At 42.0% G+C, this 15,212-nt stretch overlaps 1 protein-coding gene across 1 annotated transcript in view; it reads right to left on the bottom strand.

The window, feature by feature from the left end:
• LOC122552959 (uncharacterized) overlaps positions 1 to 15,212 on the bottom strand; it is a 207,083-nt gene that overhangs the window by 28,116 nt on the left and 163,755 nt on the right. The window contains exons 15-16 of the mRNA XM_043696273.2: positions 2,199 to 2,333; positions 169 to 273 (exon numbers count right to left, since the gene is read on the bottom strand). Coding sequence (XP_043552208.2) covers positions 169 to 273; positions 2,199 to 2,333 — 240 coding nt within the window. The remainder of the gene's footprint in view (positions 1 to 168; positions 274 to 2,198; positions 2,334 to 15,212) is intronic.

The following is a 15,212-nucleotide window of genomic DNA, read 5'->3' as shown; positions in this document are numbered from 1 at the left end:
TCCAGCATTATAGTGATCGATAATTTTCACAGCAAATGTTCTAAATTAATTCAAATATTCCAATAAAAGTAAGAATTAATTGCATCTATAAATACAAAATATTAAGTACCAAAGCATTTCTTTCTTTTATTATTTAATATATTTAATATATTTTTAATGCCCATTTACCTTGCCATCTGGGTACCGAATTTCCTCTCTGACATTATTATTTGTAACTTTCCTCTTAAAATAAGTAGACTCTTTTCTTGATAAAACAGAGCTGGGCCGTGAAATCTGAAAAATTGAAAATAATTTCTTACAGCTAGCTGAAGATAAAGCACTGTGGTTGGAGATCAAAGGACAATAATTAGTGAGGAACCCTGAAACAAAGCGATAGTTAGGTTACAGCTTTAAAGGAAGATCACATCAGCGAAATCATATTGGTGGAAAGTGATGCTAGAAATACATTACTGAATGGCTGTTCTTTGTCTCTCCTCCTGATCCATACCATTTTCATACAAGTAAATTATCCCCAGTATTCTGTTTTTACTATGTAGATAATGAAACCATATTTTGGATATTCAAAGGTTATCAATGAGATTATGGTTTACAACAAATTAATTAGAACACAAATGAATACATTCTAGGTAAAATCAATGTGATTTTTTTTCAATAATTTGATGAGTTATTTTGACTATAATAATGCTGACACCATCTTATTAATTGGACTTACACATCACGCATAAACTTTAAAAAGTACAAGTATATATTTGCACAAAACAATTAACTACAATCTTCCTTCAATGTACTGTTTTTACTTTATGAAGCAAAATGTGCTGAAGCCTGAGTGGTTAGATTTTCCATATTCAAAAGTTGTTGAAGTTAAAGAAACTAAATAAACGAAAGCTGGAGGATTTTTTTTTCTGGCCCACTTTGAGAAAAATGTATATATGGTCAGAAATTTCACGTTCTGGTCCACATTGTTGTGCTTGGCTAATGTTTAGTTTCAAATTACAGACTGATTCAGAGTCAAATACTTAGTTTATTAAGGAAACCAACAATAATGACTGTAAGGGTTGCCCATATCTGAGTAGTACAAAATGGCTGTTAGGGATGCCCATAAATGAGAAACATAAAATGATAGTTAGGGGTGCCCATACACAAAATGGCTGTTAGGGCTGCCTACAACTATTGCTGACAGCAACATTTTCTTGAGTTGTAACTGATGCAAAAGAAGATATAACATTTATCAACATTTGGCTATTTTTCATAGAACATTTGAAACTAACACATAAGATAACAACATTTGAGCAATAGCACTTTTGACTACCTCACACTAATGAGTTGTTTAATCAATAACTCTAGATCTGAGTTACTTCATAAAAGACCACAAATAGTTAACAATTAGTTCAGCAAGTGCAGCAAGAAAAGTCTTTCTCTGTCTCGTTCACTTAGAGTCATAGAGATGTACAGCACGGAAGCAGACCCTTCGGTCCAATTCATCCATGCCGACCAGATATCCTAACCTGATCTTGACCCATTTACCGGCACTTGGCCCATATCCCTCTAAACCTTTCCTTTTCATATACCCATCCAGATGTCTTTTAAACGCTATAATTGTACCAGTCTCCAACACTTCCTCTGACAGCTCATTCCATATACGCACCAGCCTCTGTGTGAAAAAGTTGCCCATTAGGTCCCTTTTCTATCTTAAGATATTGGAATGTGAATTGGGATGTGCTAAACCACATAACTGTTGGAACTGATCAGATGTCAACATTCTTTTGTTTTCCCTTTAATAATAAGTTTAAAATTCTTGACCTAATTAATTGGAAGTTCTGGCAAATATTACTCGGACAGTAACCATTGAAGCCTCAAGAACATCATGAAGGACCATGATTAGGCCTTGAACCTGTCCATCTCAGTAATGATGCTGTACGAGAAAGCCAATCACAGAGTGACAACTCGGTACTGCTGACTAATAGTAATCAAGGGCGGGGGGGGGGGGGGGGGGGGCGGTGGTGATGGTGGTGGCATGTGCACTCTAAGTTAACATATATGAAATAAGACATTCTGAAGTTTGTGTGCTTTTTCATGCCTTCGTGCCTTGCTTTTTACTGTAATGAAGTAAATAAAGGTCACCAGAAATCTGCCCAGCGACTCAGACTCTCATTGAGAAAATACATTGAGATCTAACAGCGACAATAAAAAATGCAAACCTTCTGTTCAAGGTCAAAACTATCCAGTGGAGTCTTCCTTCCCCTTGGGGTTGCACTGCGACTCCTACAGCCTGAAGGAGGTCTCTCTTGCGATCTGAGTGCTGAACTCTGATTTAAAGTTTGTGTTTCTTGTATCTGTGGTAAAAATATTTAAAGTAATTAATTGAAAACAATTCTGACTGAAAATATACCTGTTCAAAAGCACATCAATTCTGTTTAATCATTAGTTATCTATTTAGTTGATAATATTTGGTTTCTTTTTAATATTTTATGATGCAGGTATAATTGATGCACTGAACAATTAAAGCTACAACTTATGAACTTCAAACAAATAAACAATCAGTCTAAAACGCTTTAAGTTATCGAATAAAATTTCAAACACAAATACATATAAGGGATGTCAATATGAGAAACAGGATGTGGCGATGCCAGTGTTGTTCTGCGTTGACAAGGTCAAAAATCACACAACACCAGATTATAGTCCAATGGGTTTTTTTGAAAACACTGGCTTTCACAGCACTGCTCCTTCATTAGGGACTAGCACCTGGTGAAGGAGCAGTGCTCTAAAAGCTAGAGTTTTGAATCTAAGAAACAACACAGAAGAAACATAAACACTAAGTCAGTAAGTTATACCTTTATTCATTTTCTGCTATAATGTTTAGAACATAGAACATTGAACATACAGTACAGCACAGTACAATCTCTTCAGCCCTTAATGTTGTGCCAACCCTTTATCCTACTCTTAAGGTCAAACTAACTTATGTTGTACTATCATCCACGTGTCGCTTAAATGTCCCTAATGCATCTGAATTAACTACCACTGCTGGCAGTGCATTCCATGCACCCATCTACCTCTGTATAAAGAACCTACCTCTGATATCTCCCTTAAACCTTCCTCCAATCACCTTAAAATTATGCCCCCTGGGAAAAAGTCTCTGGCTATCCATTCTATTTATGCCTCTCACCATCTTGTACACCTCTCACCCTTTTTTGCTCCAATGAGAAAAGCCTTTGCTAACTCAATGTCACTTCATAACACATGCCCTCCAGTCCAGGCAACATCCTGGTAAATCTCCTCTGCACTGTCTCTTAAGCTTCCACATTGTTCCTATAATGAAGTGACTAGAATTGAACACAATATTCCAAGTGTGGTCTAACCAGGGCTCTTTACAGATGCAGCATAACTTCATGGCTCTTAAACTCAATCCCGCTGCTAATGAAAACCAACACACTATACACTTTCTTAACAATCGTATCAACTTGGTGGCAACTTTGAGGGATCTATGGACATGGACCCCAAGATCCCACTGTTCCTCCATACTGCCAAGAATCCTGCCTTTAACCCTGTATTCTGCATTTAAATTCGACCTTCCAAAATGAACCACTTTACACTTTTCCAGATTGAATTCCATCTGCTATTTATCAGCCCATTTCTGCATCTTGTCAATGTCCCATTGCAACCTACAACAGCCCTCCACATTATCCACCACTCCACCAACCTTCATATCATTGGCAAACTTACTAACCCACCCTTCCACTTCCTCATCCAAGTTATTTATAGAAATTACAAAGAGCAGAGGTCCCAGAAAGATCCCTGTGGAACACCACTGGTCACCAAACTCCAAGCTAAATACTTTCCATGTACTATCACCTCTGTCTTCTGTGGGCCAGCCAATTCTGTATCCAGACAGCCAGACTTCCCTGTATCCCATGCCTCCTTACTTTCTGAATGAGCCTACCATTGGGAACCTTATCAAATGCCTTGCTAAAATCTATGTACACCATATCCACTGCTCTACCTTCATCAATGTGTTTGTCACATCCTCAAAGAATTCAGTTAAAAATCACACAACACCAGGTTTAATTGGAAGCACACTAGCTTTCGGAGCGACCCTCCTTCATCAGGTGATTGTGGAGGGCTCGATCGTAACACAGAATTTATATCAAAAATTTGCAGTGTGATGTAACTGAAATTATACATTGAAGAATTGATTGTCTGTTAAGCCTTTCATCTGTTAGAATACAGTGATAGTTTCACTTCTTTCATGTGTAAATCACAAAACCTTTTTTTTAAAGTTGCATTCTCGGGTTAGCTGTTAACAATGGTGATAGCTAGACAATATGTTGAAGGTGTTAGCCCCCTGTGTTCTCTGTCTATGATCTGATGTTTAGATTGATTCCAATCTAAAAAGTGAGATAACAGAGTTTTACATAAATTCATGCAATCAATTCTTCAATGTATAATTTCAGTTACATCACACTGCAAATTTTTGCTATAAATTCTGTGTTACGATCGAGCCCTCCACAATCACCTGATGAAGAAGCGTCGCTCCGAAAGCTAGTGTGCTTCCAATTAAACCTGTTGGACTATAACCTGGTGTTGTGTGATTTTTAACTTTGTACACCCCAGTCCAACACCGGCATCTCCGAATCAAAGAATTCAATAAGGCTTGTGAGGCATGACTGGCTCCTCACAAAGCCATGCTGACTACCTCTAATCAAACTATGGTTTTCAAGTCATCATAAATCCTGTCTATCAGAATCTTCTCCAATAATTTACCTACCACGGATGTAAGACTGACTGGTCATTATCTGCCAGGATGATCCCTATTCCCTTTCTTGAACAAAGGAATAACATTTACCACCCTCCAATCATCTGGCCCTAATCCAGTCGACAGTGAGGACGCGAAGATCATCACCAAAGGTGCAGCAAACTCTTCCCTCGCTTCTCGTAGTAACCTTGGATATATCCCATCTGGCTTAGGGGAGTTATCTATCCTTATGTTTTTCAACATTTTCAGCACATCCTCCTTCTTAACATCAACTGTTCCATGCTGTCCTCACAAACAACAAGGTCTATCTCAGTAGTGAATACTGAAGTTAAGTAATCATTAAGAACCTCCTCTACCTCCTCTGACTCCAGGCACAAGTACCCTCCAATATCTCTGATTGACCCTATCCTCACCCTGGCCATCCTCCTGTTCCTCACGAAATTGTATAATGCCTTAGTGTTTTCCTTAATCCTACCAGCTAAAGTTTTTTCATGCCCCTTTCTAGGTCTCCTAAGTCCATTCTTCAGTACCTTTCTGGTTAACTTATAACCATCTAAAGCCCTGTCTGATCCTTGCCTCCTGAACCTTAAGTCTGCATCTTTCTTCCTCTTAACTAGAAGTTCTACATCCCTTGTCACCGAAGGTTCCTTCACTCTATCATCCGTTCCTTGCCTCAGTGAGACAAACCTATCCAGTACTATCAACAAGTTCTCCCTAAACAACCTTCACATTTCTGTTGTGCATTTTCATGAGAACATCTGTTCCCAATTTAGGCACCTCAGTTCCTGCCTAATAGCATTATAATTCCCCCCCCCACCCCATTAAATACTTTCCCATATTGTCTGCTCCTATCACTTTCCATGACTATAGTAAAGGTCAGGGAATTGTGACCACTATCACCAAAATGCTCTCCCACTGACAGATCTGACACCTGGCGTGGTTTGTTGCCAAGCATCAAATCCAATATGGCCTCCCCTTTCGTCAATCTATCTAATCCTTCCTGGCCACACCTGACAAAAACTACTCCATCCAAACTATTTGAAATAAGAGGTTCCAATCAATATTAGGGAAGTTAAAGTCACCCCTGACAACAACCCTGTTATTTCTGCACCTTTCCAAAATCTTCTTCCCAATCTGCTCCTCCGTGTCTGTTGCCATTGGGGTGGGGGTGGGGGAGTTATAGAAAACTCCCAATAAAGTAACTGCTTCTTTCCTATTTCTGAGACTACCACCCATTCTGACTATGTAGACAAACCCTTCTCGCCACCTCCCTATCTGCAGCTATGATCCTGTGGCTGATTAGCAATGCCATTCCCCCATCTCTTTTACCCCCCATTCACCCCCACCACAATTCCTTTTGAAACATCTAAACCCTGGAACATCCAATAAACCATTCCTGCCCCTGTGATATCAAGTCTCCGTAATGGCCAAACATCTTAATTCCATCTACTGATCCAGGCTCTTAAGTTCATCACCCTTATTCCTGATACTTCTTGTATTAAAATAGACATACTTCAACTTATCATACTGACTGCAACTTTGCCCTATCAACTGTCTATCCCTCATCACAGATCTCTTCATGTTGTATCTAACTGTTCAATACCTATGCCTTCCTCAGATCTGTAGCTCTGGTTCCAACCCCCCTGCCAAACTAGTTTAAACCTTCCTGAAGAGCTCTTGCAAACCTCCTGCCCAGGGTATTGTTGCCCCTCCAGTTCAGGTGCAACCCGACATTTAGAAAAATAGAAGTAACACCATAGTAGAAGGAACAACATGCAGTGGAGTACGCATCTACTTATGTTTGGTGCAGTCATTTTTGGTTCAAATTCCAGTTTCAGGATATTATCATGTTCCATGCAAGCTTTCAGTGTCCAACCTCACCATTTTAAATTCACATCCATTTTAAAGGAAATGCATTTCTACATTTATTCTACATGTTTAAATCTTACAATTTAAATAGTGGAGTCATAAACATAAAGTGTGCCCTTTCTGTGATGATGCACCTTTAAAGCACATGTTTTGTTAATGGGTCAAACATTTCGACTAGTAAATAAAACCTTCAATCTCTGTCATGGAATCCTATTATTTTGTGACTGTATCTACTCCAAATATCTGCAAGTAATCTGTGTTTCAGCTATATAGGAAGTTAAAATGTTGACTTCTGATGCTGTTTCTGTTCCTTGCACTGCCAACCAAACTTGCTGCCCAGGCCTTGTCCCCAAGACTGTTAGGTTTTAGGGTTGCAACATGTGAAATCAGTGGCCTAAAATTTCATGCAATATGGACAGCAAGCCGAGAACATGCATCTAAATACACAAGACTTATTTCATACAGAAACTCAGGCCTCTTGTATAAAGCTAGGCAAAAGTGAAGACTGCAGATGCTGGAGATCAGTCGGTAGTGTGGTGCTGCAAAAGCACAGCAGGTTAGGCAGCATCCTTGGAGCAGGAGAATCGATGTTTCGGGCACAAGCCCTTCATCAGGAATGAGGCTTGTGGGCTGGGGTGGCTGAGAGATAAATGGGAGGGGGTGGGGTTAGTGCGAACGTAGCTGAGAATGCGATAGGTAGATGAAGGTGAGGGAGAAGGTGATAGGTCGGAAAGGAGGGTGGAGTGGATTAATGGAAAAGGTGATTGACAAGTCAGGAGGGTGGTATTGTGTTGGAGGCTTGGGATTGTGATAATTTGGAGGGAGAGGATATGAGGCAACTGGTGAAATCCACTTTGACCCTGTGTGGTTGCCAAGGTGGAATATGAGGCGTTTTTCCTCCAGGCGTCAGGTGGTAAGAGTTTGGTGATGGAGGAGACCCAGGACCTGCATGTCCTTGGCGGAGTTGGAGAGAGACTTGAAGTGTCAGCTGCGAGGCAGTGGGGTTGGTTGGTGCAGGTGTCCCAGAAATGTTCTCTGAAATGATCCACAAGTAGGCATCCTGTCTCTTCAATGTAGAGGAGACCACATTGGGTGTAACAGATACAATAGATAACATTGGCAGAGGTACAGGTAAATTTCTGTCGAATGTGGAAGGATCCTTTGGGGGCCTTGGACAGAAGTGAGGTGTGGGCTGATGGGGAGTGTGGGTCCGGTGAGGGTGTCAAGAAGGGAATGGTCTTTCCAGAACACTGATAGGGGCGGGGAGGGAAAAATATATCTGGTGGTGGGGTCCGTTTATAGGCAGCAGAAGGGGCAAAGGATGATGCAATTATGGCAGAAGTTGGTAGGGTGGAAGGTGAGGACCAGGGAGAGTTCTGTTCTTGTTGCGTTGGGAGGCATGGGGTTCAAGGGCGGAGGTGCAGGAAGTGGAAGAGAAGCGCTGGAGGACATCATCAACCAATGGTAAGGGAAATTGCAATCTTGGAAGGAGGTCATCTGGAATTTTCTGAGGTGGAATTGGTCATCTTTGGAACAGACACGGCAGAGGCAGAGGAATTGGGAATAAGGGATGGCTTTTTTTAATAGGAGATAGGGTGGGAGGAGGTGTAGGCTAGGTAGCTGTGGGAGTTGGTGGGTTTGTAGTAGACATCCATGGTTAGTCGGTTGCCGGAGATGGAGATGGAGACATCCAGGAAGGAGAGGGAGGTGTCTGAGATGTTCCAGGTGAATTTGAGGTTGCGGTGAAAGGTGTTACTAAATTTGATGAACTGTTCAACCTCCTCATGGGAGCACGAGGAAATGCAGTCATCGATGTTGCGGAGGAATAGGTGGGGTGTGGTGCCGGTGTAACTGCAGAAGATGGACTGTTCCACAGACCCATCAAAGAGGAAGGCATAGTTGGGTCCTACGCGGGTGTGTATGACTACCCCTTTGGTTTGGAGGAAGTGGGAGGATTGGAAGAGAAGTTGTTAAGGGTGAGGACCAGTTCAGCCAGGCGGATGAGGGTGTCAGTGGAAGGGTACTGATTGGGACAATGTGAGAGGAAGAAACGGAGGGCTGGAAGCCTTTGTCGTGGCAGATGGATATGTACAGGGACTGGATGTCCCTGGTGTCGATGAGGCATTGGGGGCTGGGGAAACGAAAATCTTGGAGGAGTGAAGGGCGTGGGTGGTGTCCCGAACATAGGTGGGGAGTTCCTAGACTAAGGGGGACAGGATGGTGTCAAGGTATTCAAAAATGAGTTCAGTGAGACAGGAGCAGGCTGAGACAATGGGTCGACTGGGGAAGTCAGGTTTGTGAATCTTCAGTATGCGGTAGAATCGGGCAATGTAGAGTTCACAGACAATGAGGTTGGAGACTGTGGATGGGAGATGCCCTGAGGTGATGAGGTTGTGGATGGTCTGGGAGATATTGGTTTGATGATGGGAGGTGACGTTGTGGTCGAGGGGGCAGTAAGAGGAGGTGTCTGCGAGTTGGCGCCTGGCTTCAGTGGTGTAGAAGTCAGTGCGCCAAACTGTATCCATTGCACCCAATGTGGTCTCCTCTGCATCAGGGAAACAGGATGCCTAGTTGTGGATTGTTTCAGAGAACATTTCTGGACATCTGCACCAACAAACCCCACTGCCCCATGGCTGAACACTTCAACATCCCCTCCCACTCCGCCAAGGACATGCAGGTCCTGGGCCTCCTCCATCTCCAAATCCTTACCATCTGACACCTAGAGGAAGAACGCCTCATATTCTGCCTTGTCACCTGCCTTGTCATCTCAGGCCACACAGGATCAATGTGGATTTCACCAGTTTCCTCATTTTCCCTCCCCCCAAATTATCCCAGTCCCAAGCCTCCAACTCAGCACCGCCCTCCTGACCGGTCCACACCTTTCCCATCTATCTGCTCCAACCTCCTCTCCGACCTATTATCTTCTCCCTCACCTTCATCTACCTATTGCATTCTCAGCTACCTTCCCCCCACCCCCACCCCCTCCCATTTATTTCTCAGCCCCCAGCCCATGAGCCTCATTCCTGATGAAAGGCTTATGCCCGAAACGTCGATTCTCTTGCTCCTTGAATGCTGCCTGACCTGCTATGCTTTTCCAGCACCACACTCTCAACTCTTTTGTAAAGCTCCCAAAAAGTGTGTTTGCACTGAAACACAATAGTACAAAAATGTTATTTTTGCAAAAATGTTTGCCAAATTCATGTGCCATCTGCCATGAAGCACACTGTAGACAGACAGCTTAAGTTCTTTTCAATAAAGACCTCATGCTGAATACACTGGTGAATATGATGAACTGAAACATGGGGCGGAATCTTTTGGCAAAAGTGAGGACTCCAGATGCTGGAACTCAGAGTCTAAATTAGAGTGGTGCTGGAAAAGCACAGCAAGTCAAGCAGCATCCGAGGAGCGGAAAATCGATGTTTCAGCCACTCCTGATGAAGGGCTTTTGCCCAGACTGTCGATTTTCCTGTTCCTCGGATGCTGCCTGACCAGCGGAATCTTCTGGGCCTGACATTGGCTATGGTGAGAAATGTTGCAGAGTTACATGAAAAGTCGAACAAGGTTTATCTTGATGATGGGAACAACTTGCTCCATCTTTTGACGAAGTTCCATACATTGAGATGAGATTCTTGCTCGGGAGTGACCAGTTGCCTATTAAAGGGTATCATAGCTTGTTAATTACCTTATTACTTTCAGATTTCACTTCATTAACATGTATCAAACTGTCACATAACCTGCTGGAAGAATTCTTGATAAGTAAATCAGAACAACCATTTAGGACAGAGATGAGGAGAAACTTCTTCAGCCAGAGAGTGGTGGCTGTGTGGAATGCTGTGCCCCAGAGGGCAGTGGAGGCCCAGTCTCTGGATTCATTTAAGAAAGAGTTGGATAGAGCTCTCAAGGATAGTGGAATCAAGGATTATGGAGATAAGGCAGGAACAGGATACTGATTAAGGATGAACAGCCATGATCATATTGAATGGTGATGCAGGCTCGAAGGGCAGAATAGCCTACTCCTGCACCTATTGTCTATTGTAATTTCACCTCACCTGCGATAACCTCCACGTTGGTCACTATGCAAAAGCATCTCAGGGCACAATCCGTGGACATCAGCTGTACACACTCCTTACCTCAGACATAGGCATTTAGTAACTGCCAACACACCAGGATCCTCATGGCACCTCTGTGATCCACTTGCTGGATGGTAAGGATGTAGAGACCTCCATTTTAGGATGCACCAGCAACTAGCATTGAAAGCTGCAGCAAGGACACTTCACGCACAGAGACAGGTACCCAGCTCACATATTAAACCAGGCTGCAACTCAGGGTTGTGTCCTAGCACTCACTGGCCTAGCACTTTGCTGCGTGCTCACAGAATCCCTCCCTTGCCTTATGTGTTACCTTGCTTTGCTGGTCAGCTGTCCTCTGTCAAGGGCATGGATATTTGCTGTAGTATTGTGTAGAAAAGTGTGGCACTGGGAAAACACAGCAGGTCAGGCAGCATTCGAGAAGCAGGAGAATTGACGTTTTGGGCATACGCCCTTCTTCAGCACTTTTTAACTCTGATCTACAGCATCTGCAGTCCTCACTTTCTCCTGTATTACTGTGTGCTATGTCAATCTTACACCTACACCTTACATCAGTAAAAGTAGTCACTATTGTCCCAGAAGAGAATAGGCTGCTCTTTTGTTAGTAGGCGATGAGTAACGGTGAGTTTAACCTGAGGGTCACCATGCTTCGGGGAGGGGGCGAGGTTGAGAAGGCACACCTTCATGGTAATCTTAGCTGGTGCAGAAACTGACATCATGCAGTTAGTGCTGAAAATGTGTTGCTGGAAAAGCGCAGCAGGTCAGGCAGCATCCAGGGAACAGGAGAATCGATGTTTCGGGCATAAGCCCTTCTTCAGGGCTCACCTTGACTTCAAGTGAAGGTCAGTGAATGATAACACTTTGCATAACTAACTCATGCCAGAAGGTGGTGGGGATGGCAGGGGCAGGGGGAGGGGGAATGCAAGTTCATATATGGGTTGGGTAGGACCTTGGGGAGTCTAGGAGGTTCAGGGGAAGAGCTTTCAAGAACTGGATCTGGAAGTTATTACGAAGCCAGCCAACTGTAATTGTTTAAACTGTAATTGCTACTCTCATATGTCACTATATACAATATAATGTAAATAAATTACACAGAGTCATAAGAGTCACAGAGTTGTAAAATACAGAAACTGACTACTCAGTCTAACTTGTCCATGCTGACCAGATATCTTAACCTGATCTAGTCCCATTTGCCAGCAATTAGCTCATATCCCTCTAAACCCTTTCCTAATGAAGGGCTTTTGCCCGATATGTCGATTTTCCTGCGCCTTGGACGCTGCCTGACTTGCTGTGCTTTTCTAGCACCACTCTAATCTTGACTCTGATCTCTAGCATCTTCTGTACTCACTTTTGCCTTCCCCCTAAACCCTTCCTATTCATGTACCCATCCAGATCCATTTTAAATGTTGTAATTTTACCCATCTCCATCACATATTCTGGCAGTTCATTCCATATATACACCACCCTCTGTGTGAAAAAGTTGCCCTTCAGGTCCCTTTTAAATCTTTCCCCTCTCACTTTAAACCCATGCCCTCCAGTTTTAGATTCCAGTATTCTGGGAAAAAGACTTTTGCTATTCACCCTTTCCATGCCCTTCATGATTTTAAAAACCTCTATAAGATGAGCCATCAGCATCTGACGCTCCAGGGAAAATAGCCGCAGCCTACTCAGCCTCTCCCTTTAGCTTAAATCCTTCAATGCTGGCAACATCCTTGACAAGTTTAACAACATTTTTCTTATAGCAGGGAGATCAGAATTGAACTCAGTATTCCAAAAGTGGCCTCACCGATGTTCTGTTACAGCTGCAACATGACCTCCAACCCCTATACTCAATTCACTGCTCAATAAAAGTAGCATGTCAAACACCTTCTTCACCACCCTGTTTATCTGCGACTCCACTTTCAAGGAACTATTTATCTGCAGCCCAAGTCTATTTGTTTGGCAACACTCCCCAGGACCCTACCATTAACTGTGTAAGTCCTGCTTTGATTTGCCTTACCAAAATGCAACACCTCACTTTTATCTGAACTAAACTCTTTCTACCACTCCCTGGCCCATTGGCCCATCTTATGAAGGTACCATTGTACTCGTGATAAGCTTCTTCACTGTCCACTATACCACCAATTCTTGTGTCATCTGCAAACTTAATAACCATATCTCCTACATATCACACCCAATCATTTATATAAATGACGGAAAACAGTGGACCCAGCACTGATCCTTGCAGTACACCACTCTTCACAGGGTTCCAATCTGAAAAACACAGAGTGTTTTCCTCCACCACATAGTTATAAACCCTAACTATGACTTGAACCTGGTCTAGCATCTGGAATGTAGCTGGGGCACTCCATAGTCCAAATGACATCACTTGTCCCTAGTAGATTCCATTTGGTGAAACAAAAGTGGATATTTTCTTAGATTTCGATACTAATGGAAATTATCTTTGCCCCTTCAATAGATCATTCTCAGAAAGGAATGTGAATCCCATCAATACTCTCTTCCAATCATGGAATTTGATATGAACCTGTCTTCATCACTACATTTATTTTTCTAAAATCTATTTGAAATCTAGGGATGATCCATCACTTTTAGGAACCAACACTACTGCTGGATTCCAGCTGCTTGGACTTGGTTCAATCAAGTGGTTTTCCAGCATGCTGAATCTGTTTTCACTTAATTTTGTTTCTCTGGGTCCAACTGGTAAGGATGCTGTTCCATTGGTCCTGTAACTCTTATTACCACATCATGATTAGATAATGTTGTACGTCCAGACATATCTACAGATTATCTTATACTTTTTCAGTAGTCTTATAAGATCTTCCTTTGTGCTTCCTCTAAATGTGAAAACACAGTGTGTAACTTACCCATTATTTCTGTGTTAGCTTGTCAAATTATAGGAGGTTTGCTTTGAGAACTGTCAACCTTGCCTTATTGTCTGTCATTTTCCACTACTCCTATCATTTGACACACTTGTTCCTCCTTATCCTCTTCCCTACAATGATATTTTCTCACCATATTTATGTGACAATAATCCATTATTTTTCCTATGACCAGGAGTATACGTCAAATAAATCACTTTAATAATCCTCCTAACTACTTTGCATGGACAAATTATTTGACTTTTAGAAGTTAATCTCACCAAGGCAACAACATCAATACTTCCTTGCCCACTTGAAACATTCCAGTTGCTGAATGTTTATCTGCACATTCTTTCATTTTACTTGTGAAACTTTCATATTCACTGTGCTATCTTACCTGCGAGTCTTTCTAGAAACATGGACATTTAATTCAACTGTTAGGATTCATTGTTTTGGTTCAAAAACTTCTCAATTTTAATGGAAATCTGATTTCATGACCATGACCCAAATCAAATGGACTAAATCCAATAGATTCATTTGGGATCTCTGTTAGCAAATCACAAAAACCTAATCCTTTGTCCTAGTTCTGTGGGTATTTGTTAATCATTGCTTTGAGAGTCTTATGCATCTCTCCAAAGCTCCATGGTTTGCAGATGATACATAGTTGAATTCAATTGTTTATACTCAAATGCTGATGAATTCCTGGAAAACTTGAGGCGTAAAGTTAAAACCCTGGTCAGATGGTATCTCAATTGATAGTTCATAATGAGTTTAAAAACTGCACTAACTTTTCCACCACAACCTCAAGGAATACCTTCTAGGACTTGGGTTGTCATACCCATATTACAAAGTTATGCTGATGTCCTGCTTTCATTTTCAGTAATAGTCCTATATGATCTCCTCAAACATGTCTAAATGGTCTTCAAAAACTGCTTTGGCTATCAAAGGTGCTGGTTTGTTTATATGTTGAGGTTTCCCTCCTACCTATGATGTACGACATGTTTACAAAACTGCATTACATCTTTATGAAGTCTTGGCCATATAAAATACCATTTAATCAATGCTTATGTTTTCTGTATTCCGTTTTGTCCACTCAGGAATTTAATGCGCTGCTCATAATAACTCATTACCATATCTGGGCAGATATGGTACCACTATTTAATGAACAACCACCCATTCTTCATCTGCAGATTTGTAAGAATGTTTCATATTCTCATCAGAACTCTATTTTTAATATAATAGTATTCGAGAACCCCTTCAGCCTCATCCTGAGTCTCAAATAATCAAGGCATGCTAAACACTTCTTTTCAACTCGGAGAAACTGCAAATGCTGGAGATCAGAGTCAAAAAGCGTGGCACTGGAAAAGCACAGCAGGTCAGGCAGCAACTGAGGAGCAGGAGAATCAATATTTTGGGCATAATCCCCTCATCCTGATGAAGGCCTTATGTCTGAAACATCAATTCTCCTGCTCCTCAGATATTGCCTGTGCTGCTGTGCTTTTCCAGCTCCACACTTCTTGACTTCTTTTGAACTGTCTTCTTCTTAAATAGAATGTCAGCTACCTTAACATCTGCTTGTGATATTACTGTGACCTCTGATGATGGACTTTTTTTAGTCATTGCTCAAGTTACCACAGATAATGGAAA

Source organism: Chiloscyllium plagiosum, unplaced genomic scaffold (genome assembly GCF_037043375.1).
Source record: "Chiloscyllium plagiosum isolate Xiang-an unplaced genomic scaffold, Cpla_swu_hap1 HiC_scaffold_10, whole genome shotgun sequence".
Classification (NCBI taxonomy): domain Eukaryota; kingdom Metazoa; phylum Chordata; class Chondrichthyes; order Orectolobiformes; family Hemiscylliidae; genus Chiloscyllium; species Chiloscyllium plagiosum.
This window is presented reverse-complemented; position numbering and strand designations above follow the sequence as displayed.